The following is a 27,137-nucleotide window of genomic DNA, read 5'->3' on the forward strand; positions in this document are numbered from 1 at the left end:
GAAAAAAAGTTTCATTGGTTTTCATGCTCTTGAAACTATTTATTTCACACATAATCATCTTTTAATTTCATTCTAATCTTCCTTCTCTTCAGCAGTATCGCACCGAGTTAGAAATGAAACAGTGGCTAAATCAGCAACATGTTTGGAGTGTGTGTTTCTCCGAGAGCAAATTAAACAGCTCCTCTGTGCTTGTCCAAGGCTTCAAACTGGGATGGAGTCAGCCAGGAGACTGCAGTGATTTTGCCCATCACTCTAATACCAACCCAGCTGGGCAACCAGTCTCCTCGGCTGAGCAAAACTGCTGGTTTATAAGAGCTTTGTTGTTGCAATGGAAGGCGTGAGAGCTGGCACCAGCCCAAAACAGCGTGTAAGAGTCAGCTGTAGTCACTGCAATGGACAAACCCAAATCCTTCCACTTCATTTATATTCCCACACAATTCAAAACAATTAAGAAATAATAGCAATAGTGATAGAAAAGGTCTTAAAACATCACAAAAAAACGCAACAATTTCAATATCACAGGAAGATTTCTGACAACATTCCTGCATTCTATGCTACCACTGAACAGTGCAGAAGTTGCTCTTTCAGAGCTAGCTCCTGCTTCACCTTGTTTACCCTTACAGAAAATATTCCGTCTTCTTGTACTGCAAGTGGGTGATTTCTTGAGATAAACCATGGGGAAAATCATCCAGGCCTGGGGACAGTGTTCCACCAGCTGCTTCTGTTACCCATCACTGATGAACCTCTGCCCCTTCTCATGACTTGCCACGTACTGCGGATGCATTACTAACACTGCCTTGGGAGTACTAGTTGAAAAAGACCTGTTTTATACTTGTTGCATACAAAAATGGTTTAAAATTCTTTCTGTATTGAAAAGCATAAAACAACACATCTGTGATTGTAGAAGTATGTTTCTTCCTAACCCACAGGCATCCACCCTGCAGCCCAAAGAAGGTAGGAGATCACAAAAGAATATTGAATTTCAGTCATGATACCAAAATGTATATGCACAGGGTGAAAAAAATTAAGAGACAAATGAGAAATCTGGTATTTTTTAAAGGAAGATCAGGTAATTTTGGTCTACTTGCTCTCTTGGAGTGCAGAGTGAACCCTAATTATGTTGTCTGCTCCTTGGTGTGTTTGTTTCTCAGTTATTTTATATGACATTTTGAGTCCCCATGTTATTAAAACATCACATCTTATCTTATGCTGGTGCCAGTGTATGAAATGGCATGGTAGTAATTCTTTTACATGTTTATTCTTGGCAAAATCCATTGAGTATCATTACCAATAAGGAGCTAAAATAATTACATGGCAGGAGAACCATGTCATCTCTCTAGAGATGGTCTTTGATCAGTAATGTCTTTGTCTATCTGTATCTGCACAATCTTAGAGGAAAGTAAAAAATATCAATCACACCACCAAAAATGTTCATAAAGATAGTTGCCTTTGGTAGATAATGCATTTCACTGAGAGCATCAGCAACTTTGTTTTCATCTGTGCACATATCACTTTCCTTGTTCCCGTCTCTGAAAAGTCATTTGCTGTTTTGATCCAGCTGGCAACATACTACCTGATTTTTTTTTTGAGATTTTCAGAGGAGACAAACTTTGAATACTGTGTGCTGCAGAAAACAGCAGCTTTACAAAACAGAGGTGGCAAATCATCATTTCAAGAAAAAGCTGAATGAGACTTTTGCATAGGTAAAGGATTCAGGACTGGGTTTTATTAATACAAAGGCAGTTAACAGCAGTTCTCATCAGATCATCCAGTGCTTGCTCTGGCTCCCATCTAAATAAATACTAAAACAATTGTGGAAGATCTGAAACCTCTGCATTCCCAAGAAACAGAATTCCTTCTTTTACTGTGGCCATTAAAAAAAAATAATACTAAGGAAAAAAAAAAAAGTTATTTAATCTATATGATGCTAAGAATCCTTCCCCTGGATAGTCCACCACCAAAGCAGCCCCTGTGGATCTGTGGTAGTTTCCAGTTAGGAAAGTCTCCACACCTTCCAATGCCTTTCACTATTGTATTTGCTAAATTAGCTGCCTTATCTGATGCTACAAAATAGCCCCAGCCTTCTCTATGTGGGGCCCTTGTTGGTGCTAGGCACATACTGAGAGTACTTTTGAGCAAAATTCCCAGCCATAGACAATGTGAAAAGTTGAACATGCAGTAAATCCTCCACAAACCAGCTTAAAACATGAGATTCTGCTCCTGCAGTGACCTTTCCACACAGCAGTCTGATAACGTGAACTACACAGGCTTGTAAAAGTCCAAAGGATAAATCTTTGTGAGATTTTCTCCCTTTTTTATGTTTCAGTAGTGGTCATCTGATCTTTCTGGAGCAGTCTCAAAGTACGTATAAACTGTAAATTTACAGAAGGAAGTATAGGATATTGTGTAATGTAATAAAAGTGGATTTAAAGAAGTAAAAAAGTTTATAGACTATCTTGACACACAAAAGCATTCTCTGGTACCAGAAAAGTAAAAATCCCTTTATTTCTGATACTTCATTATAAATATTAATTCACAACTAAAAGTGATAGCAAAGTGTGCATACTTCAGGGCAAGGTGTTACTGGTTCTTAAAACCACCTTTCAGATAAAAGCATAATCATGTTTCAGCATGTTTCTTATCAGAAAGGCTTGCTCCAGAGCTCAGAAATGTTCTACACGCTTATATAGATATTTTTAAAATGCAGCATCTTGACATACACAATTGGTTTGTTGCAAAAGCGATTTTGTTACAGTAATCACTTCCATACTGAGAGATTGCTGGTCAGATCCAATCCTGATTCACTTTACTGTGCAAGGTCAAAGATGAAATGATTGATCGTGAAAAACATTATTTTTCTGAAATAAAGATTTCTATTAAACGGATAGAAGTGCAATGAATGCCAATGGAGGGCAAGTAACATTATTTTTATAATTAATTTTTATATTTTGTGTCCAGTTACACTGTGTTTTCTGTTTCAAATTGCAGGTCTGTTTATGTAATGTGAATTTCTCTGGGTGCTTTTTATATGTTGAAATGAAAACTTCATACAGTGTGTCCATTATGTGTACTATTTTCATTAGGACTTTTGGTTCAAAGAGCCTACTGAACAAAATTTTGTTTCTGGTCTTAATTACATGCTTAAGAGATCTGTACATAGTACCTGCAAAACCACAAGGATTTTACCAATGTATTTGTGAGGGTTATTCTTTTTTTTGCCCACACAATCACAGGACCCAGAAGTGAGCTGCTCTACATGGGGAAACACGAGGAGTGTCCCTGAAAGAGGACAAAAGGTGAAGCATCATCTGGGAACAACCATTATAAACTAGCATGATGGGATGTGCAAACATCACAGCCATGCAACTTAAAATAGCCAGCGAATTAGAAAGCGCCCAGGTATGGAAGAACACAGGAAAATATAGATATGGGCAAAGTGAGCAGATGGGCAAGGACAAAATTTAAAGTTATTTAATGTTAATGGAGTCTCTTCAAACTCCTGCACCTTTGGTCTAATTCCTACACCTTCAGAAGATCTCCCTGATTCCACCCTTATTCACGGACTCAAGTGGCTTTGTGAGTGACACTCCCTACATCACAGCCCCTCCATGGCTTTTGTTACCAGTGCAGTTCTTGTTTTTCCCTCTGGTCCCAGCACAGTTCCCCCAGGGGCTGTGACATGCCCTGCAGTGCTCTGCGCTGTGCGAAAGCCTGGCTGGACATAACGATGGCAACTTCCTTACCTGACCCTCCATTCTTCAGCCCAGAAGGGAGCGTGGCCAGGCATACTTGACAGACATGCTCCTGGCCACATGAGCTTGTTTTAGATGTTTCTGTTCCACGTACATTTTTGCTGTTCACTACCTTTTCATGTCTACCTGCATTCACTAAAGTGTATATTGAAGCTGACACCAGTATAATGGGTTTTGTGGAATCTCTAGCTTTTTGCATCAATTTGGCCTGGTACAGTCTCTAGAAATGCCTTAACAGCCACAACTGCAGACCTTGCTTGCTCCAGAAGTACCTAATTCTCAGTGCAGAGACAGAACAAAACCATTTTCTGATAGGTGGTACAAACTCCATTCCATTTGTTCCTTTTCCTTTCCACCCCCTGGAGTTCATCATGTGCCTTACAGACAGTCCGTTTCCCTGTAGTGATCTGAGGTCAGGATGCACATTACAAATGCAATTCCATGACAATCATGTTCTAGCTGCTAGTTCTCAACTGCTCATCAACTGGTGCTCTTCTCTCTCTCTAGGTCTTCATGGTGTTGTTATGCCCTGTCAAAAACATCATTTTGATAGTTATGTAAAAAACACTTTCAATAAAGTCTAACACTCATGATAAAGCAGCATATTGCATACTTACTGCTGCTACTTGATAACGGAAACTGTATTTTCTGTATTTAAAAGCAAAACTAAATAATCACTGAAATTGATTCTTCAGCTTTTCCTGTTCAGTGCTGCAGTAAAGAACAGGACAAATATAGCATGATACTAAGGGTGAAACACCACCACATACCCTTAGAGCAATTTAAAACTATTTTACATAATTTGTTATTAAATTTAAAATGAAACTATACAAACTTTAAGTCTCTACTATTAAGAAAAAGTCTGAATATTTTTAAACAGCATCTACACTTAAAGATAAGTGCTTTCTATCAGCTAGATATGTGGCAGAGTTCGGAACAGAAGTTTCATAGGTTGAATGTAAAAATGGAAGTTATCGTTTGTGGCCTTTTATTGTTGAGAAAACACAACTTTATTTTGAAGAATTTACTGTATTTTTGAACAACTGGTCTTTGAAAACTAAGCAGTAGCAACACAGAAGTTTTGTTTAGTAACGTACTGCAAAATAAGTTTTAAATATCCACTTTTATATTCTTTGAAGTACAGACTTCTTAAATGCTTTCACAACACATGTATAAATTGCACAAATGGATCAGTACACAAGTGTCTTCTATCCAACTGACATCCCAAACTTGATAGTGTACACTCTTGTGAAATAAATTGCTGTTTATTATTTCTCCTACTGTAAATAAAATGAATAGTTTTCAGTCTTTTTGTCCTAAAGGATAAAATTAGTGTTCCAACAATACACTATCACAGCATAATGAACACTAAAGCAGAATTACACCTTCAGTGTGCATCATGTAGTACAATCCATGAAGCATTGAAACATAAGGCCATTTCAAAGCAGTATATTAATTCTTCTGTAAAGCCACTAGATCTAGAAGAAAGGGAAGAGTCAAGACAAATATACCTACGAATAAAATAAAGAACCTGACCAATTTATTCCCTGAACTCTCAATTAGAATGTAGCATGCTCCTGAACAGACTGCTGGACAACCTGCAGTAGCTCTTTCCACATTTTTTATAAAGCTAAACAAACATCAATTCCAACCTGGTTCTTTTAGCTTGAATTTGGTAGCACTTAGGCAAGGTATTCTTCTGTTATCTGATCCATTATGAAATTTCTGTTGCTTATGCATATTCAAGACTATGATCTGGCCACGTCTGTTAAAAAGCTTACAGTCCTTCATTCTTATGACTTTGTACCCCTTTCCCCACTTTCTTGAATTGCTGACACTGAACAGCATGACTGGACTAGATGATCTTTCAAGGTCCCTTCCAATCCCTAACATTCTGTGATATCTGATTAAATGTGCCAGTACCAAATAAAAGGGAAACAGACTTACATTTTTTACACATATTTTGAAACTATGAAGAAGGTAAGTAATAAATACTTTGCCTTTTTGTATATACGTGTTTAGACACACATTTGCATATTGAGAAGTACACAGTATTTATGTATTCATTACAGATAATTTGCTCTTTACATATAGATTGCTTTAACAAGCAGTAGAAGCCATAAGATTCCTGATGTACTCTTCTCCACTGTTACAGCTTCTAACTTTTGTTACATACTATGTATACAATCAAAACCCAATCTGGTTTCAGAAAGTTTTAGACTAGGATTCACCAGTTACCTGCTGGATTAAGTGGGCTGGGAATATCCTTTTCACTGTCTACGTAGGTGAGCTCCTCTCCAGCACTGCACCTCCTTTTGAAAACATACGTTTATGTGAAAAGCCATCAACTAAAATACAAAACCAAAGCTAAAACCTCAAACTTTACTCTGAGTAAAGCCCCAGCACTTCTTCCTCAAATTCTGAGCACCGGCACAAGTTGCCTGGAGAGGCTGTGTTGTCATCATGCTTGGGAAATATTCAAAAGCCATCTAGACATGGTCCTGTGCAGCCAGCCCCAGGTGACCCTGCCTGAGCAGGGGACTTGGACAAGATGACCTCAAGAGGTCACTGCCAACTTCAACCTCTTCTGATTCTATACTTTTATTTGTAAAGCTGATTTTTCCCAGCATCTAAAAAGATCTAGTTTAGTGATTAATAAATCAGGAAACAATTTAATGGTTATTCATACACAAAGTGTTTATTTACAAGTATAAATACATTAATGCTACAAGTACTCTTGTCATATTCTTCATTATCATGACACCTTAGATAAGGATAACATATTAGGCAAGTAAGACGCCTTAGTTTTAATAGGCACCTGTGCAGACACTGCCAAAATTTAACCAAAATAAATATGGCACACATCGTAACCAATACTTTCCCATAGTTATATAAATTTTTAGTACTAAACGCAATTGTACATTGTGTATTTATATTTTTGGTCAAACAGATACAAGTTTTTATTATTTTTATCAAAGGATTAGTAGTTTAGTTCGTCACGCGTCATAACAGCCTTCTCACTTCAGTATTTTATGTGATCAATAACTTTTGGCTTTGTGGAGAACTTTTTATTTTTTTGTCCAAGTCAAATAAGAAGTCGTCACCAGCAGATATTGTCAGTGACCTGAATTCCATCATTTCAGTTGCAAGACAACCTTCAAAAAGGAGAAAAAGGAATGAGATTGAAGTTGGATAACACCAGAACTTAATCAGTCTAGGAAATACAGCTTTTTGCTTTCTGTTACAGTATAATATGCAACTGTATAAACATCTCTTTCCTCTGGAAAATACACCATCCCTCTGTTTTACAACATCACACAACTAACACTTCCAGTAACTTTCTTTAGCATTTACTGCAAGCAAACCATTCCTCAGTTCTCTGTAATCAAAATGGAGAATACTTCCAGGCTCAGTGAGATTCCTTCCACACAAAGCAGAACAGAGGGACCATTTCCAGAGTGAAATCCTCCTTGTGTGCACATAAAACTAAGTAAGAAGATGACAACATCCCACAACTTTCAGACAGACCTTTGAGCAGAACAAAAGGCATGTGGAGACTCCTGTCCTGGAAGAATCCTTGTTTGCATAGTGTAGAGTTCATGACAAGCTACTATTTTTATTTAGTTTTGGAGGAAAAAAATCCAGGAGAAAGAAAGCTGTTGAGGGCTCTCCTTTCATAAGAACACCACCTATATCTAGACTAATGTATTTATCTTACTGGGAACTGTATAGTTATTCAGAAGTCTCACATCGGTCTCATTAAAGTAATGGGTAGACATAATCTTAGTGTCTTTTGTAATTCAAAATATGAACAGCCCTATAACAACTTAGTATTTAACTCTATGAGCTATAAAACTCTTACTTTAAGTTGTTATGTACTGACAAAGATTTTTTTCTAAGTGTTGGTCTACAGACTCCAGCTATGACATCATACCATTATATAAAATATCTAAAGAAACCCCTTACTTGCTAAATGTTATGAAGCAACAAAAAGCTGCTAACTTCTAAAACATGTTGATACAACACTTTCACACCCATCCTGCAAGATGTCAGAATTTCATCTCTCAGGTAACAGACTTAAGACATTTTCAGATTTAAAAATAACAAACTACTTTCCTTTATAACAGAGACAGAATTAATACTGAGCGGCAACTGAACAAGGAGGGACTCCAGGATTCACAGTTAATACCAGAGTGCAAGTTACATAACACTTCTTCCCCTAACAATTTTTCTTCAAACCCTCATTTCCCTCAGTCTTTTCCATTAAGAAATCTGAGACACTCCAAATAAAGTATCACTTGAAATTTTCTTCTTTGGTTACTGTATTGGAATCTTTGAAACTTTTTTCCTGATTTACTATGCCATGGAAATCAAAGCACTTCATCTCAACCAAACAACTCTCCCATTTACATTTCCAGCCACTGGCATTTTGTGAAGCTGGGGGAATTCCGGAGTTTTCGCCAACCTTTCCAAATCAACTCTCATCTGACACTTTGTCATTGAATTTGTTTCTCCTATTCTCACAGGAGTTTTTAATAGGGCTCTGAACAGACTATTATGCTTATCAGGATTCTAATTGCATTTCTTTTTTAAATTCTAAACTAAACTGTTCTAAAAAACCTCTGCAGTCTATCCAAGATAGCCTGCCTTATGGAAGGCCTCCTCTAACTCTAGTCATTTTTCCAATGAATGATTTACTTCAGGTCTTCAGCAAGATACCCAGAACAAACAATTTCAGTTAAAATAAAGTCAGTACAAGAAAAGTCAAGAGAAAAATATTATATCGGTAAAAGCTACCTTATTAGCAGCTTCCAGTGCATTTATTAGGTTCTGCAACTCTTCTTTATTCATCTCTATAGAAATTGGTTTAATTTCACCATTTTCTCTCACATCCAAATCAAGATTGAGAAGCGGCATTTGCAGCATGGAGATCTTATCACTGGAGAGAGCAAGCTGGGCAAATTGATCAAACAACAACAAAGTGTAAGGTGGAATCATTAAGATTTCAGTCTTTCATAGCATCACATCTACACTTTATACTGAATGTGTATTACCAGAACATCAACATGACAAAACCAACTTCTCACAAGTCATCTCTGCAGTTTTTGGTTTTGCTTTTCTTTTTCCCTGTTGTTGGGATGTTTGCTTATTAATACCAACAACATACAAGGAACTGCTTGAGAGAGTTCAGTGCAGAGCCACAGTGATGATTAAGGGAGTGGAGCATCTCCCTTATGAGGAAAGGCTGAGGGAGCTGGGTCTCTTTAGCTTGGAGGAGACTGAGGGGTGACCTAATTAAAGTTTATAAATATGTAAAGGGTGAGTGTCATGAGGATGGAGTCAGGATCTTCTTGGTGACAACCAATGGTAAGACAAGGGGCAATGGGTGCAAACTGGAACACAGCTGGTTCCACTTAAATATGAGAAGAAACTTCTCAGTGAGGGTAACAGAGGACTGGAACAGGCTGCCCAGGGAGGTTGTGGAGTCTCTTTCTCTGGAGACATTCAAAACCCGCCTGGACGCCTTCCTGTGTAACCTCATCTAGGTGTTCCTGCACCGGCAGGGGGATTGGACTAGATGATCTTTTGAGGTCCCTTCCAATCCCTAATATTCTGTGATTCTGTGATACCGAAATACATAAACCCCTCTTCAGAGCAATACATTTGTCAAAACAACTTGTTAAATTTACTGGGACACTACTTTTTTTGTATCCTAGGTGAAAATATAGGACATATTTGATTAGGACTCCTTAAAAGTGAAGTATATGAATTCTTAAGTCACCATATTCAAATAGTTCTGGTAATCAACAATTAAGAAGGGTCTTATAGAAGGGGACAGTTGGGAGAAAGAGGACACCTTTGTGCATTTTTCAACTCTTTCTACAGCTGATCAAACACTGTTTGTCAGATACCCTATTTGATAATCACTGATGAAGAGTTTACATACTAATTATGCTTTCTTTTTTGTTTCCTATTATACTCACTATAGTACAAAAAAGGCTCTTAAAATATACTAAAAATCAAAGATCAGTTGACGATACTGTAGGTCAGTATTGTACACACATGTACCAGAAATCCTTATAACAAAACAGAAATTCAAAAAATCCTCCAGAAGAAAAAGTTAAATGAAGCCACAAGCAAAAACCAGCAGTGAACACTGTTAGCAAGACATCAATCCCAACTAACAGTTCATCTGAAGCACAGTATGATGTCATATTTGCTCTTATACTATCTTGTCTGTTGTGGGCATTGCTCTTTGATTTCCAAAGCTGTTTGCTGCACAAATTACTTCACACTTGTTGAAATGGAAAACTATTTAACAGCTCTACTAACCTGTTTTATGGCTCCCATGGACTAGCTAAACATTACTTATACTGTTTAAGTATCTGACAGTGCTTAATTTAAAGCAGCTGTGTCTTCATAACCCCAAAGCACCATTCGACTTCAGGCAACACAGTTATCATTGGCTTATTATCTAAATAAGTTTAAAGATAAATTACTTCAAACTAGTAATTAATAATTGTTTATTGCAGGAATCTAAAATTTGACAAAAAAGTCAAGGAAACATCCTGAATCAGTATACTACTCTTAAAATTAAGTAAATATTTCTTCTTAGAGTAAAAATACTGTCCATTCAGGCCTCAAAATCATAACAGCATACTAAACTTTCAAATGTTCCTGAAAAACGCTCAATCGCCTTTTAGGAAAGGGATTGGTATTGCAGGTTCAAAGGAAAGCAGATTAAAAAAAAAAAGAATTTTACAGCTTATACAAATTTTTGGCAAGTATTCGATGGTTATCATGAATGTGCTTTTCTGATACCTATGAAAATGCTTCAGAACGAGCAGGTCTAAGGACACTATATCAATACTTATGTCTGTGTTGGGAACACTTATTTCAAACAACATTATAGCAACACTCTCACCTTTAACTGCCAGTCAAAATCCTGCAGCTGGGCAGAAGAGATCGCATTTACACTTTCCACTAGCGCATTCCTGATTTCTTCCTTTCTACCTTTCAGACATTTTGTGATTGCTTCTTGATGGTTTGAATTTAACGCATTTATCTGCTGAGCAGCCTACAAAAATAAAAATTGTGATTGCTTAAACTATGAACCACAGAAATATCACGCATCACCTGTAATAGCTGTGCTCCACAGATATCCAGGCTTCTACCTATATAGCTGTTATACCAGACTCCATGGTCTCATCTTTCCTATACTGCCCTCAGTGGCTGCTCTCTGTGTTTGATAGCTAAGTCAGTATTTACCACAGCAACATTTAAAAAAATAATAATAATTTTATTGCAATGTAGAAGTAAACAGAGAATGGAGGCTGTATTGGCCTTCTCAGATGTCACATTAAAATCAAAACAAAACAATCACACAACACAGGTGTAACTCTGAAAGTTTCTGAACATCAGAGTGGAGATAAAATACATTAGCTTAGCTGAAAAAAAGGCATACTGGTTTCTAGTTATTAACCAGTAGTCAAAATATGAGCAACGGGCAAAACATGAGAATTACAATTTCTGATAATAGAACACAGCGTATCTCTAAATGCTGCTAACCTTCTACCTATTTAGGCTTAGTCTGATACTATTCAAATGCTACACTGTAAAAAAACTTTAGTACTAAACAAACTACAAGACTAATCACTCCAGGACGATCTCTCAAAGTCAAGTCCAATCAGCGACTGGCCCTTACCTCTTCATCAGATATGTTTTTGCCAACCATGGTTTTGAAATACGTCACTGTTTCTTCTAAAACCTCCATCCACTCCGACAAGCTCCAGATACTGCCATAATCCTGGTATCGAGGATACGCACGGCCACATATGCCATCAACTACTTTATGAAGGAACTGAAACAACATGACACATAACTTAATATGATTCTATCACAGTTAGCCTACACAAGATACAAGACATCTGGCAGTTCAGCCATCATCCCTCCCTTCACTGGGTACTGACTCAGTGCTTCACCCAAATGCAGCCTGTGGACCATTCTAAAAAGTCACAAAGAGTCAGTCCCTGAATATGAGCTGTCCTCCCCTTTCTCGGAAAGTCAGTTCACAGGCTTTGGCCATAGAAATCACAACGTGATTCAGATTCACCTTGGACTTAGGTTTGGACTTCATAATTTTGTGCACAACTATGACATGCTAACGAGCAGCTGAGCTGCTACACAGGGCACCTGTCACCTCCGCACTGGGATCGGCAGGATGCGAAGCGCATCTCAAAATGCAGATCTCCCAGTGCGTGGATCTCTCTATTCTCCCAACCCACTGTCCTCTAGCACCGAGGCCTCTCTGTATGCCTGGTTTCTTGCCCTGCTGTAGTATTTTTTTCTCGGAGCATCGCAGCGAGGGCAAAACCCGGCCAGTCCTCTGCTTCACCGACTAGCAGCGGCTGGCGCCTCTCCGGGAGCCCCGTACATGGGCCGCCTCCCCCAGCTCCGGCTCTGGGCGCTGCGCCCTCAGACAGCGCTAGGAAGAGCTCAGGGCCATTTCCAACATTCCGCCAGCAAAGCGAGCCCGGAGACCTCCGCTGGGTGCACCTCTGGTATCCTTGGTTTCGCTTTGGAGAGGCCGGCGCGGCGGAAGGGGCGGGGGGGGGCGGTCAACGCGGGCCACAGCCCCGAGAGGCCGGGGAGGGTGCAGCACAGCCCTGCAGCCCGGGAGCGGCGGACAACGGACTCAGCTTCCCTCGCAGGTGCCGGACAGCGGCACATCGGCCGCCCTGCGGCGGACATCGCCCTCCCCAGCCCCAAGGGGCGGTACGGGACACACCGCGCCCGCGCCCTCCCCCTCGCTTCGCTTCACGGCGACAGCGGTCGCAGCTCCTCCTGCCGCAGCAGCGGCGCCGCAGCGTCGGTGCCACCGCCCGGTGCCGCGAGGACCCACCTCGAGAGCCCGGCCCGCCGGCAGCTTCTCCAGCAGCCCCGGCATTTCCCCGCCCGGCCCTGCCCGCCGGGCACGTGACCGCCCACGCGGCCCGTGAGCACGCGTAGCCCCTTCCCCTCAGAGGAGAAGCGCATGCGCACACGCAAAGATCCGCCCTCCCTCGCTTCGAGTCCCGACCCCGGCGCCGTGGAGATGTGTCTGTGCAACCTTCAGAGAGGTGGCAAACGAAATTGAACCCTCCAAAATTTTGCGAGCTTTTATATGCAATAACACTTCAGCTATTTTTACATTCTGCCTGTTCTGTAGCTTTGCTTTTTCCCTCTTAACAGGCTACGTTTCCAACTGCTGGAGGACAGGAAGTTCAAGGCTTACAACAGGCACCACATCACCTCTGATATTAAATGAAACTGAGGAATTAGGAGAAATACTAGCTACAGAAGTCCATGCAGTTGGTACAGTGTTTACCATGAACAACTCATTTCTTGTTTCTGCTTTGCCAAAGTGGGAGTCCAATCCTAAACAGATGGTGGAAGAGGTTTACGGAAAAGGTTCTAACATTAGCAATGACCTTTCTGTGCCATAAGTTGATTTGAACATGAATACGAAAAAGCAAAAACAACACGACCACTTGTATGAGAACACCAGTACAAATTCATGTCCCGGCAAGACACAAAACTGCACAAAACCTGATGTACCTGTAGACAGAGGTTATTTCACTGAAATCAGTTGGCTAAACCACAGACAAATAATTATGCGTATGTAAGTATAACACTGCGGTGTCAGAATTTGAAAGCAGCTACAAGTCTGTACTGGTGGATATAAGGTCTGTGGAAAACCCCAGGCTGGTTACGTCAGTTTGCAGCACATCTTCTCCAAAGACAGGTATGTGGCCTTGTAGGAATAGTGTGGTGTGGGGGAGTTCTGGAGAAGAAACAAATGGGTAAGAAGTGATTTCATGTTGTGCTGATTGTAAACTTTCAGATCCACCCAATTTCTTTCAGAGATGGCTACTGCTAGTAGATTAGATATATAACAAAGCCTTCTGGAAATTATATTCATTTTTATTATGGAGAAATTAGTTGAAGCTGCTGTTAAATTCACAGATAGCTGAAATTGCAAATAAAAATTATTTTTTGTAATTTTCAATAAGAATTTCCCTTATTCCCCTAGAATTTGCTTTGTTAGATAATGGAAACTTAGCCAGCTATTTCTGTAGACTGTACAATGTTGCACATTACAAAATGGCGCAGCAGGGGGAGCTTCTGCTCCAAACAAAACAGACACAGAGACGGCACAGAAGTATGAAAGCGATTCAAACTTGGAGAGAAATAAGTTAGGGGGAATGAGGGGAAAGGCAATGAGTGCCCAGCTCACTTGAAAGGGATCAAATAAGTGACAAATGCAAGAGAGAAAAGATGTAACATGAAAGCAAGGGACACATAAAATAGGACAGGGAACCACCATTCTGTCTCACACAATCTCAGTAAACACTTTCAAAGCAGCTTGTTTTTCTCAGGTCTGAAGAATAAAGAGTTTCACTTTTCACAGATGTATATTTTAAAACAATATTTGGATTCAGCCCACTGAGGTATGAGGAGCAAAGTCAGACAGTGGAAGGAAACCAGAGCTGGTTTGGCTAAGTCCATGTTTCTGAACCCATGTGCAGCTACAAAGCAGTAGGGCACACAAAGCTGGCCTTTGGCAGTTTGGAGTTTGTTTGGTCTTGCATTATTTGGATCTGCTAGCAGGTCTTCGGCCTCAAAAATACCAGGTTTTCACACTTCAGTACCACAGCAGCAATAATCCACCCCACCCCTCTGAATGTGAGCAAGCCGTCAAGTAACCACAACATCAGAGACAGGGAGGGAAACTTGTGGAACACTAAGTAAGCAAGAGACTCCAGGACAGCAAGAAAAGAAGCTTTATGAGAGAGAAATGTGGAGTGAACTTTGCATTAATTATCCACTTTGCTGCTGACTTATAGAGGGTGTTGTTTACTTTTACAGATAACCCACAACCTAAACTACAGTAATTAAACATATGTTAAAATTAATCCTCTTGTTTCTTTTGTTGGAGGAATGGCAATAATTAAAACATTGGGAAATAATGTAATAATCAGACATTCTTAATATTATAGTAGCATATAGGTGTTTTACATATCTCTAAGGATATCCAGTATGGCAATAGAAATAAATAGATAATTCTACATTTTAGCAACACAGAGAAGCCAGTAAATGGGATTTTTAAATGCAAGGGAAACATGAGGCTACAGTTCAGATTATGCTGAGCTAAATGTTGGTTGCCATGGAAAAGGGAGGCCCTACTGGTCCCCCAGCCCCTGTTTCCAGCTCTGCTTCCTTTCCCCCTCCTTTTTGCCAGCAGTAGGGTACCTGTGGCTGCAGGATGAAACTGCAACTGATATGGCTGAAAACTAATTGTTATGTTTGCACTGATTTATTTTTTTAACAGTTTAGATTTCAGCCAGGTTGGAAGAGAGCAGCACTTCAGACAGAAGAGAACTTTGTTGTTGGGATGAAGGGGGACACCAGAACTACTTCTCTGGCAGCCCACACTTAGATAAAATTGGTCCTGAAACTACAGCTTGACACATGAATATTAATCAGTGAACCACTTTAATTATTAAACCAGGAATCTTGAAAGTGTTTGTAGAAGCTTACATATAAACATGCCACAGCTGAAGGAGATTGAAAATAATGTATCTCTATTTAATTTTTACACTCTGACCAGCCAGTGAAGTTCGTAAGTGAGGCTGGATAAACAACATGACACTGGTGTGCAGAACATCCTTTATCAGTTATTTTGCTCTTAATAATGTATAATAATAATAATTACTCGTAAAATTTAAGCACATAAATCCATGACAAGTTTTGGTTTTTTTCCTTCCCCTCATCCCATTCTATAAATATATCACCTGTGTATTCACTCTGTGAGACAGGAGTACAAACATGCTTAGTGGATATAGTCTGTGTCCATCTCTCTGTACTTGTCTCTATCTTCTCTAGTTTTTTTCCAGTAAAGAGTTGTAACTAGAGGGGCTTCCTTAAATGTTCTTGATTTCATTTCTCATTTCGAAACTTCAAAATCATCTTGCTGGTTTCTGTAGCAGTTCTGTCCTTCCAACAGACTGCACTGAAGACCTAGCAATAGCTGTGTGGGACATCCCTGGTTCAACATCACCTCAGAAACGCACAATTTATATACCAAACTCTGTAATGCCTTTCACAGACAAGAACATACTGAAGTATTGAAGAGATCATTTAAAACAGCTCTGCTGCATTGCAAGATTTTCAGAGAGGAACTGATGCTGCTGGACTCTCTAAGAATTCTTTGAAGTATTAGATGGGAAAAATCTTGTACACATTATCCTAAATTAAAAAAAAAAGTTCTTATCATAGGTTTTTAAAATATTTGTACTGTATACACCTCAACACCTGCCTGCCTGAGGTAGTGGAAGGACCAGGAGCTGGTGTCACACCCACTATTTGGTAGGACAGAGGCAGGGGAATAGTTTAGACCAGAAGAGTGACCTGTTCTATAAGGCAAGGAGCCTGTAGCTGGCTCAAACCATATACCCAGTAAAGTAACAACTCATAGCTCAACACACACTGGAGTCAGTAACTGGTGCTGTATGCTCATGAGTTCCACTGGTCACCATCTTCTGTTCACAACTGGGCAGGCACAGATTTATTCTGGGACCTTGATGTCTTGCCTTTCCTCTCCTGCCCCGAGACACACTTCCTTGCACAAGCTCCTTTGACAGGAGATGAAGGAGCCTTCGTCTCCCATCCTACGGGAGTGTCTGAATATGGTCCTAACTCTCCTTTCCTGCAATCCAGGAGCATAATTTCATATCCTGTGTTCAAGAAACATGCAAAAGTGTTTGTTTTTATCTGATTTATTGTTATCATTTTATAAGAAAAAATCTATTGTTACCATTTCTATTCTTCTACATCCCTCTTTTCATACCTAAGAGTTCTCGATGAACAGAACACCAGCTGTGCGTCAGGACTGGAATTTTACTCACCATGTGCAGGTCAGTGATTGTAATGGCTAGAATGCAAAAAGACAACAGCAACAGAAAATTAGTAGTCATTTTTAGGGCAAATCCAGTAAAACTATAAGCCAAATGTTCCTCTCCTTCTCTAAGCATAATCCAAAAATTTTAATATTAATAATTAATGGTAATAGTGTGTTGGTGCTTTTCAAAATTCTTTGGGCATTATAAAAGATAAAAGAAAATGCCCTGTGGGTAGACTATGGTGACTCTTACCCCTATTAGTAAACAACAATTAGCAGACATTGGAGTATGCTGCATAGCAAGTTGCACCAACATATTGTAATAGCAGCGGGGAAAAAGTATTCCTAAAATAATAAACACACTACTAGGTATATCTCCACTCATTCACACAAGGAATGAATGGACTGTATTTATTATATGACTCTGAGTTGAGAGCTACTACGATAGTTACTATAGATTTTATTTTTCTCACACAATATTTGAAGGTAATGAAAACAACTGTTAGTCAAATAGTTATGCTGGCAAAACTCTGGTTTTGCTGACAGAGGTTGTTTCAATCAAGGGCATAGAAAGAGAAGTTAATTTTCACAGACTAAGGAAAAGCACAGTTTGGTGATACAGCTACGTCCATGGTAAGAGTGCTTTTGCCAGTACAGCACAGCAGAGCTTTTTTACCACTAAATCCCTTCCAGGGTAAATCCAGCCAACTTGATGCCAAGGCAAATGGCCATAGGATTTACAAGTCTTTCTCAGTTTTGTCAGTCTGTGGCCAGTTTGGCAGCACATTGTGCTGGCGCCAGAATGCCTGGACTTCTTTGGGGTCTCTAAATGATATACAAGGGACAATTTTTCATATCTACCTCCTACTTCTGCCTTTCTCTTTTCCATGGGAAATAACAGAATAGACTTTGCCAAAGATGTTCCTAGATTCCTATTAAACAACAAATCCTGTCTATCCATGTTTGTATTCAAGATCAGGAAAGTGGAGTCACTTGGTACCCTTTACACACATAATTCTCTTTGAAGGATATTTAACACCTGGGTTTTTTTTCTTTTCTGAGGCAGACTGTGTGACTACCAAACTTAGCACAGAACTAGCATAAAGAAAAAATTCCAGCTGTGCCACTTTGTTATTTCCTACCCACTTCATCTTCTTGCATCTGAGTTTCCCCACCTGCAGAATTAAGATAATAATATCTGACTGTTCCTACAGGTGGTTTAAGAATCCATTAAGTTTGTGGCTTTAAACCATCATGTTTATTAACTTCAGATAGTATCTGATAAGAGCCAGCAGCTCTTCTGTATTTTGGGAAAAGTAAAACCATGGCAGCAAGCCAGGTGTGTGTCCAGAATGACAGAAATTCTTTTTTCTTAGGAAACACAGGGCAATATGATATCAAACACTGCAAATGCAGTGCTCATGAGGAATACAAAGAAATACACCAAAGACGAGGAGGCCAGGAAAAAATAATTTTATAGTGACATCTTCTCACAAAGCTAACCAAATAGTCATGTATTAATTTGAAAAGTAGATTTTGGGAAGCAGTTGTAAGAGTCCTGGACAACTTCTTTATAGTTACCAACTTTTCTAACCTTGCTAACTGTCACACAGTTTTATACCCTCCAAGACCCAAGACCTCCATGACTCCTGGGATGAATTCTGCTTTGAATCATATTACTGCAATTCCCCTTTTTCTTCAGCAAAAGAGTGTCTCAAATTAATAAAGAAACAAAAAGAGGAGAGGCACACTGCATACTTCTTTGCAAGGGCAAACAATTTTCTTATGGCTTAGTCCCTGCTGAATAAGGGAGTCATGCCAATTAAACCATTGTATCTCAGCTTGCCTATACATAATCTCCTTTCCTGGGTATTAAAAAACTGTTGTGGTTTACCTAAAAGCATTAGCAGCCAGCTGAAAAAGTCTAAAAACCCTCTGGCTCATGCACAAGTGCAAGACTTTTATAAGGTAGGAAAATGCATGTATTAATAATAGGGTTTGCATAGTGAAATAATGAATCTCATTGTGCAGATGACAATAGCTTTGATCAGTATTTTGCTCACACCAGATTTGCAATGGTTTACTGTTATTGCATCAGTAGAAATTGTCGTGGTTGAGACGGACAAACGACATAGACCAAGTTCTTCCAGGATGAAAGTAGTAGAAACCATTTATTGCCACAAGTGCATTTTTATACAGTTTTACCAATTCATATGTCTCTTCACTATTGGTTACAAGTTACAGCAGTAACATCTCATTGGCTAATTTTGCTATCATCAATGTTACTCTTCTACTCCCTTCTCTCTCACGGGTACATCCTTAACATCTCCGGATATTCCTTTACTCCCATCTTTCTCATGGGTAGGCCTTCATATCTTCAAGGCTAATTTCTGTTCCCATGCCCTCCATCAGGGAATTCACAGACCCACCATAGTCCCACAAGAAATAGTCTTAATTTTCAGTGAAGTAGCTTAGATGACATTTGCTTTTATTTAGGGTTACTCTGGAGCAAATTCCGGAGAAGAGCTCTCCATATAATTTCTCTTTGCACTGTGAAGACATGGTCTACTCATTCTTCTACAAGTCACTGTAAGGAATGTAGTAAGGCATTTTCCTTGCACAGGTTGTAGAATATTTCAGGAGAAATCCTAAGTGACTTAAAATAGAAAATTTACAATTCTGTTATTTAATTTTCCTGGTTTTCCTCTACCTATAAGAGGATAATAAGGAAAAAATATAATTTGTTCATTCAAAGACAGGATTTTTTTTACATATGGTAATTACAATCCATTATATGACATAAAATACTAGCAAAGACTAGTTGTTCTAATATTGTCACATACAGAATAGTTAAAAGTAAAACTTATGCTTACTTCTAAGTCCAAACTTGACCTACAGATATTACTGAAAGTATAAATCTCTGTTATCTCTACCATGGCCGTGGCTTTTCATTAATTAATCATGGAACTGTGCTGGACTGGGCTACCCAAGTGGATCAGAAACACAAATATGGTAACAATGCTTCCAAGTTAGCTAAAGCCATGATTGTTCTTGTCTTAGTTTTGATCTATACTTCATCTTTATCTTGGTCTACAATTTTATTTTCATCTTTGTTTGCACTGGCTATAGAAGCTAAGATGATATAAAGTCTGATGGGAAAAAGTTTTACCGTAGAAAGTGTTTACATACATGTGAAGCACAAAAATGAATTTTTATCAGTGTGGTGTCTTGTGGACACTTTTGATCTGATATTAGGTTTCCTAAAATTAGACTAACCATCATATGAAAAAAACAGCCTTGGATTTTCCCTCGTGGAAAAAATCAGTCCAAGTGGCATCTTCCTATCCATCTGCTGGATTATTTTTATTTGTTCAATAAATGGATATTGTAGTTGTGACATAAGTAACTATGTTAAAATAGAGAAAAATTTTGTTCAGCTGAAATTATGTTAGAAAAACTGTAAAAAAAAAAGTGAATGCAAAAAATGCTTGAGAAAAATTATAACCCAGACAATAATTTCCTACAAGCAAAGAAAGAAAAAAGCAACATTTACTATATAGTTAATTTGATATCACTGACTCAGCCCATTTTATTAGCTGATAGAGTGGTTTGATAACAAGAAGATGCAGAATTAAAGTTATTTCATGGACCAGATAAAATCAACCAGTCAACTTGCTTATATATACAATGAAGAGGAAGGCACCTAAGTGCCTATCAGAAGTGCATATCAGAAGTTTTCTGATGCACAGGAAAACTACAGCAGTGTAAACAAGCTAATAACAGGTTTACAGGTGTAGATGGGATAAGGCTGAAGATTACCCACAGGAAATTGCCACACCACAGTAAACAGAAAAAGAAGGGATAAAGCAATTTATCCAAGTGCATCAAAGCTGTCTTTGTGAATTCCACTTAGCTAGTACTACTTTCCAACCATACACACTTTCCCATCAGCTCAGAAGTAGCAGCATTAGATGGTATGTTCCTTTTCTTTAGAATTATAGTTTTGTGTCTTATTCAATGGGCCTGTGTTAGTTCAGCAGGATAGTAAGCCTGTGTTGTTAAAGCTGGAGTCTCACTGCAGATGACCAATTTAGTTTCCCTGCTGTAGAAAGCACTAATGCCAAGATAAAGAGGTAAATTCCTGCTGCATAAGGAGCTGCAGTAGGATGATGATATCTCATTTAAGATGATTTTCTGCTTGTCCTGGTAATTCAGAACCCATTAAAAGTGAAAGACTACTTCACTTGTAAAATTCGAGTTGATAGTTGCTTTCTGCATAATGGGCAACAGAAGGAAAATTCCTAAAACAAAAGTCCCATCATCTTAGTGACTTTCAGAATGGCAGTTCCTAATACACACGATGGCCCAACCACACTGAGTGGTATATCAGTAAGTAAAATCAGTCAATAATATTAATTGCTACTGAGTGCTAATAACTGTCCTCCAGCACTGGGATATAATGCAAGCTTCCTGATTCCTGGCATTCTGCAGCTGGCTAAACGTAACAATATAAACCACAGGCAAAGTGTGAGGATTAAATGAGTGAATACTACAGTCGGCAACTTCCTTAAAATTTGTCTACCCAAGATATATCACAGCAATTTATCCAACATCAACTGAGGTCTGAATGGATTTGTTAAACTGTGTTACACCTTTGGCTGGACACTTTTATTATGAATTTAGTTAGCCTTTCTTTGGTTTGATATAATTCATTCTTATCTACTTTACTTTAGCAAAACAAAGGTGGATGAATAAACACCAGGAACAAAAAGAACTACTTAAACCATTAAAACAGTGGTTGCTGCTAGTATAAGAGCAAATGGGTGTGAGATTGAGTTTAGAAGCTAGAAGAAAATTCATAACCCTCACAGCAACCATACTCTTGAACAGTTTTCTAATACAGTAATATGAGCAAAATACCTGATTACTTTTAAGATAAAGCTCAGTCAGTTTATGAACCAGATTACATGGCATGTTTGCAATAACAAGTGAATAGATTCAATGACCCAGAAGGTGCCTTTCAGGGAAGTTCCCATGACAATATTTACATACCTACTCTAACTCTCTCCAGATACGCAAAACATGCATAATATACCTAGAATATATTTTGCACTGTAAAAATGTTTTTTAAAAAAAGTTATTTAAAACTGAGCATGTCGTCTTAGAATCACTAGAAAACACTTTCACATTGTGGTGTTTATTACCCCTTGTATCAATTTTTAATTCCTAACATGGAAGTAGTAATACCTTCTGGTCTCACAGGGAGCTGTGAAGGAAAATTCATGAATATTCATAAAATACTCACTCTGGTGATGAACGCAATCACCTCACAAGGAAATCAATAAACGCATACAGATTTAGATGGTCCACGGTAAATAAAGGTTATAGGAACACACAGACTAGAACAGATAAACAGCTGTCTCATTCACTGTGTATCAATCATCCTGTAAACTGAGTTATGCTGGGGTCCTGTCAGGAAATATATCTGAGGATTTTGTAGTGAGTGACTACCTTAGTGCATATGCACAACAGACAGCTTTAATTTGCACTGGCAAAATATTGGGGTTTCACATATAACATTGTTTAGGACTCTAAATACATTATTTAGCCAATGATCTTGTAAGCAATAATTCAGTGTAATTTAAAACTTCAGTTTTTTGGTGAAATCTCTGCTACAGTTAAATTATTTGAGTTTACTGCAGAGCTAAGGAGGAAAAAGGTGATTAAATTACTGGTGATAATCAAGTCCCTTTCTGGCTACAAATTATGATTAATATGCTATTCCATCTTCAAAGGTATTTAAAGCAGTGTGTATATCATAGCATGTCACTATATATACTGTAAATATACATCAGATCTCTCAGGTACATCCACTGACCTGATATGAATGCACCTTGTACTTGCTAAGCTGGTTCAGGAGCATCCACACTGCAGTAACGATAACCATCTACGTCTACAAACCCAAATCCCCACTGGCACTGCTATTTATGTGGATTTGGCACTGGAACGTCTTGGGGATCATACCAAGGTTCTTAGCATTTCATTAACTTGATGTGCTCTGGGAAATGTTTGGCAGCATGCTATGACAAATTTCCCTCTTCCTTCAAAAATCCATGGGAAAATTTTCAATCTGCCAACACATTTAGTTGACAGTTCCCATGATGTGAATTCTTCTCTTTCATGTGTCTCAACCAATGCAAATACGAGCACAGCTGGATGAGCTGTTCATGCTTGTACTTACAGAGATATTGCAAACGTGAACAGATAAAGGGTTTAAGGAACACAGAAGACCAGAGTTCTCCACCTGTGCTGGAGTGAGGAATGGCTCTCATGTGTCCATAGTCTTTCCTTTTCATGTGGTGGTTCAGGAGTTAATACGAAAGACATTTGGAGACCTCTCTAGGGAAAAAAAAAAAAAAAAAAAAAAAGGGATATATCTGTGTGGATGACATACAGTGTTCTTACCTCCACACAGAAAAGTTATCAGTGAGATTTCTGAATCGAGTTATTTTCTCTGGTGACTGTCTTCTTTCTAGTTACTTTTCCATAGAATACTTGGGAGAAGACAATTTGTTTACAGCTCAGATGTGCTGGATGGTTACTTTGCATGCTTGGGATCAAACATTTTTACTACTGGACAGTACTACAGAAGGATAAAAGTGAAAACAAGTATATGTAATGGCCAGGTCAGGTGCCAGTAAACCCTCCCACCGACCCAATCAGACCAACCTCTCTGAACAGCTCATACACCCTGCTTCAACACAGCTAATTAAACTGCACAGAGGGCTGCACTGAGACGGCAATGCTCCTGCTGGCAGCCAAGCCAGCTCGTTTGCAGTTTGGTCAGGTATCTTTGCAGTGCACTGATGTGCAGGCCAAAGGGAGGCAATGTTATTGCTGGGCAAACAAAGGAAACAAAATATGCCTTTTGTAGTCACAAGCTTACAGAATGGACTGACATGCATGAAAAAATATGTATGGGAAATGTGGAATTCTGCATTTTAATTATTTACAGGTCAAATGTGATTACAGAAGAGATGGCTATTTTGTTAAAAGCTTTATGATGTTCTCTTCTTCCTCAAAACACCTATGCTAACCTGAAACTTCCAGTAAGTCCATACATTAGCCAACTAAACAACATTAAAGTAACTGTCTTCTGGCAGACCTTTTACCACCTTGTCTCTTGCAGCAGCTTGCTCTGCCCTCCTCAGAGCTGCATCCTCTTCCCTACAGCACCTGAACCAGCTAAGGTGGTGGATCCTGCCAAGGAAACAGATGAACATCCTATCTTTTCCTGACCAGAGGAATAAACCTGCATAACTTTAAGGTGGCAGTTATGGACTTCATTCACATAGATGTAATTTTATTTCATGAGACACACCAATAAGTTTTGAAATTCCTGCTGGCCATATGGGCACTTCAAAGAACAGAACTGAAGTATTTTCAGTATGTGGTAGGAATTCATTGTTGATACTGAACAAGTACTAGTAATTCCAGTACACTTCAGCAGGAGAGACCGAGGGGTCTGCAAATAATGTTTTCCGGGTGTTTTTTTTTGTTGTTGTTTTTTGGTTTTTTTTTTTTTTTCAATTGTTGGTTTGGTTTTGGTTTTTGAGGGGTTTTTGTTTGGTTGGTTTTGGTAGTTTTCTTTTTTTTTTCTTTCTGTTTCAGCAGAATATGGTCTTGGAGTAGGAATCCTCTCATTTTCGTGTAAAGGACCATGTGATTTCCTTGCAAGGGGCAGCCTTCAGGAGTGCTCTGGAAGGCAACAAGAGCAAAAAGGACAGTGCGGAGCTTTAAAAGGGCTATTGATGAAACAATGCACTGAGGTTCATGATGGCAGTGAGCTGTTAATGATAATTTGGGCAGTTTCTCAGTAGCCAGAGGCTTACTTCCTAGAAAACAAGAAAGAGTGTTTGCTAACCTTGATTAGCCCAGTGGCTAGAAATTTGATTTAGACAGGTCGAGCTGCCTTCAGTGCCAAACTGTCCTGGCAGAAGATCAAGAAAATCAATTTCCCTGACAAGCTGTCAAGAGCGTCAGGTTCTGTCACAGCTGCACTCCCGCCACGGCCTCCCTCTGCTGAGGCCTCAAGTGAAAAGAAAAAAAGCAAGCCTTTAAATGATAACTAACCTTGGGATGGGCAAGTGCTGCGGTCGATGTAGATTGTTCGTTTTTCACAGCTCTGCTCGTTTTTCACTTTGAAAACTTATCTCCTGAGCATAGCTGGAGAAACGGGTGCACAACTGGAGACGCCTGGCATGGCAGCTCCTTGCCCGCCCAGTCATCGTGCTGGCCTGGGGAAGGGGCTTGTTCGGCCGTACCCCACCTCGCCTCCCGAAGCAACAACCAAAGGCCTGACCCCACGGCAATGGGCAAAGCCCCCTCACCCGAGGCCGTGGGGTGTGCGGCAGAGCTGGTTTCGGAAGGGCCCCCGCCGCAGCCACTCCCCGGGAGAGACAGAGCAGTGCGGGACAGAGGCGAGAAGGGCGGCGAAAGGCCAGTAAGGGCAGGGTGAAGTGCGGGAGCAATCAAGGGCGCTGTGGAAGGGAGGCGGAGGTGGCAGCGGGGCGCGGCGCAGCCGCGGGGGGCCGGACAGCACCGGCGGGGCGGGGCGGGCGCCGGGACGGAGCGAGCGCGGCGGGGGCATCGCGGCCATGACGCTGGGATGTGCGCGGTACCGCCGGTAAGCCGGCCGGGCCGGGAGGAGTGGCAAGCAAGGCAGGCAGCTTACGGGGGCGGGTGCGAGGGCATCGGTGCGGGGCGACACTGATGCGGGGCTCCCGGGTCGAGACCTGACGGGAGGGAAACGTGGAAGCAACGGCCGTGCGAAGAACCCGCACTGTTTCTCGAGGAGGCTGTGGCGGAGCCACTCGCGTCGCCGTGCGGCCATGGGGACAAGTGGGGTTGCTTGCGGCTGCCACCCCAGTGCGAGGGTCGCAGCTGTCGGTCTTCGGGCTGGGCAGCGGCCCCGGCTCCGCGGGCAGCCCGGTGCCCCCCGCCCCCCGGAGGGGAGGGAGGCGAAGCTGCCCCTGCCGGGGGCACCGCTCTCGAGGCCCGGCGCAGCTGCCTCAGCCCTGCCGGCGGCCCGGGCGCTTTGCCCGGGGAGGTGTCGGCCCTCAGCCTGAGGAGAGTGTGGAGCGGTGCGCTCTCGGCCTGAAGGGGCAAGGTCGGCACAACCGAGCTTGTTCGTTTTCACCTCCCCGTCGGATTCGGATGTGGAGGGACGTTCCCCCTTCCTGACTCTGAGTGACATTTTGAAGGCGAGAGGGGTCTGGTCCGGGCAAGTGCTGAGGCGGCCGAACCGGCCCCCTGCGAAACCCGGCGGCTGAAGCTCAATGGTACCGCGGCCGTCGCGGACAGGTGAAGGGGGTGGTTTGTCCTGTTAATGCTTTTACATGTTCCCTGGGCCCTGCCTACGTTAATCTCATCGACTGAGCAGCTCTGGAAGCAGACCAGAAAGAAAAAGTAGTTAAGACCTTGGCTCCAGAAACAAAAGCCTTTGTGTTAATAGTTTATGTCAGTGATTGGGGGAAAGGGTGTAAGCTTTTAAGTAGTTTACAGATTTAAGGCAAGGAAGTAGACTTAGGTTCGTATAAGTCACAGGAAAACTGCTAAAGGTTCAGGAAAGTATGGAGGGGCGCATTGTGCACATAGTTACAGGGTTAGGCCACAATAGTAATTACTGGGCTTAGTAATGACAAAAAGTTAACAAGGATGAGAAAGAAAAATAAAAGTTCCTGAAAAGAAATTACTGTTGTGTCAGAAGTACAGCTACTAAAGAAAAATGTACTTTTAATATGAAAATGTCTGTTATTTTTGTACTAAAATAATATGTATGGGGTATTCACGTCTCCCCAGTGACCACAGTGTTGGCAAACTGCTTATTTAAAACATTTATCTTCATATCATCACCATTAGATAACAGTAGTGTCATTACCCCAGTTGCAGAAGAGAGGCACTAGATGGTTCCCCCAAGATCAGAGTGGAATTTAATTCTCTTCACTCCTTTGTGTGCCCCAAAAGCTGGTCCGAAGCCATAATTTTAGGCTGAATAGTTAGCCGGTGGGCAGTACTATCTACAGGAGCAAAAGGTAGGACTGACAGACAAGGATCACGTTCTTTTGTTAATTGCCACTGCTGTGGGTGATCTGGATTTCAAAGGCAAGTAGCCACAGCTGATATTTCTAATGAAAACTAGACCAAAATCAGGACTGAGTGCGCTTCCTAAGTACACAGACACTCACTGTGATCTGACGTTCCTGTCCTACCTCCCTGTGCCAACATGAGCACTTTCACAGCTGTAAGCTGGATCAGGAAATCCAGTTATGTTATTGTCTTTGAGTTAGTAAAAGGTCTTGCAGATCAGTGAGTTAAACCAGGTTCAGTAGATGTCGAATTGCGAAGGAATGGATGAAGCCAGGAGCAGGAGGTGGGAGAAGCAA

General features: G+C 40.5%; 2 protein-coding genes across 5 annotated transcripts in view; one reads left to right on the forward strand and one right to left on the reverse strand.

Annotated features, from left to right (window-relative positions):
• Window positions 1-6,423: 6,423 nt before the first annotated feature.
• On the reverse strand, window positions 6,424-12,768 carry COMMD8 (COMM domain containing 8). Of its 2 annotated transcripts, XM_065836779.2 has the most exons (5): window positions 12,655-12,768; window positions 11,458-11,613; window positions 10,678-10,830; window positions 8,550-8,705; window positions 6,424-6,907 (listed from the first exon to the last, which is right to left on the reverse strand). In XM_065836779.2, exons 1-5 carry the CDS (start codon window positions 12,697-12,699, stop codon window positions 6,887-6,889), a joined length of 531 nt encoding a protein of 176 aa, XP_065692851.1. In that variant the 5' UTR covers window positions 12,700-12,768; the 3' UTR covers window positions 6,424-6,886. The 2 variants fall into 2 exon arrangements, with proteins under 2 accessions (XP_065692851.1, XP_065692850.1); XM_065836778.2 differs by lacking the exon at window positions 6,424-6,907 and having other exon boundaries at window positions 8,502-8,705.
• A 12,529-nt stretch (window positions 12,769-25,297) lies between these two features.
• Window positions 25,298-27,137, forward strand: part of ATP10D (ATPase phospholipid transporting 10D (putative)) — a 49,535-nt gene continuing 47,695 nt past the window's right edge. For all 3 annotated transcript variants that reach the window (XR_011738770.1, XM_065836802.2, XM_071807454.1), the window contains exon 1: window positions 25,298-25,378. The gene's annotated coding sequence lies outside the window, so the exon portion shown is untranslated. The remainder of the gene's footprint in view (window positions 25,379-27,137) is intronic.

This window comes from Patagioenas fasciata, chromosome 4 (assembly GCF_037038585.1).
Source record: "Patagioenas fasciata isolate bPatFas1 chromosome 4, bPatFas1.hap1, whole genome shotgun sequence".
NCBI classification, from domain to species: Eukaryota; Metazoa; Chordata; class Aves; order Columbiformes; family Columbidae; genus Patagioenas; species Patagioenas fasciata.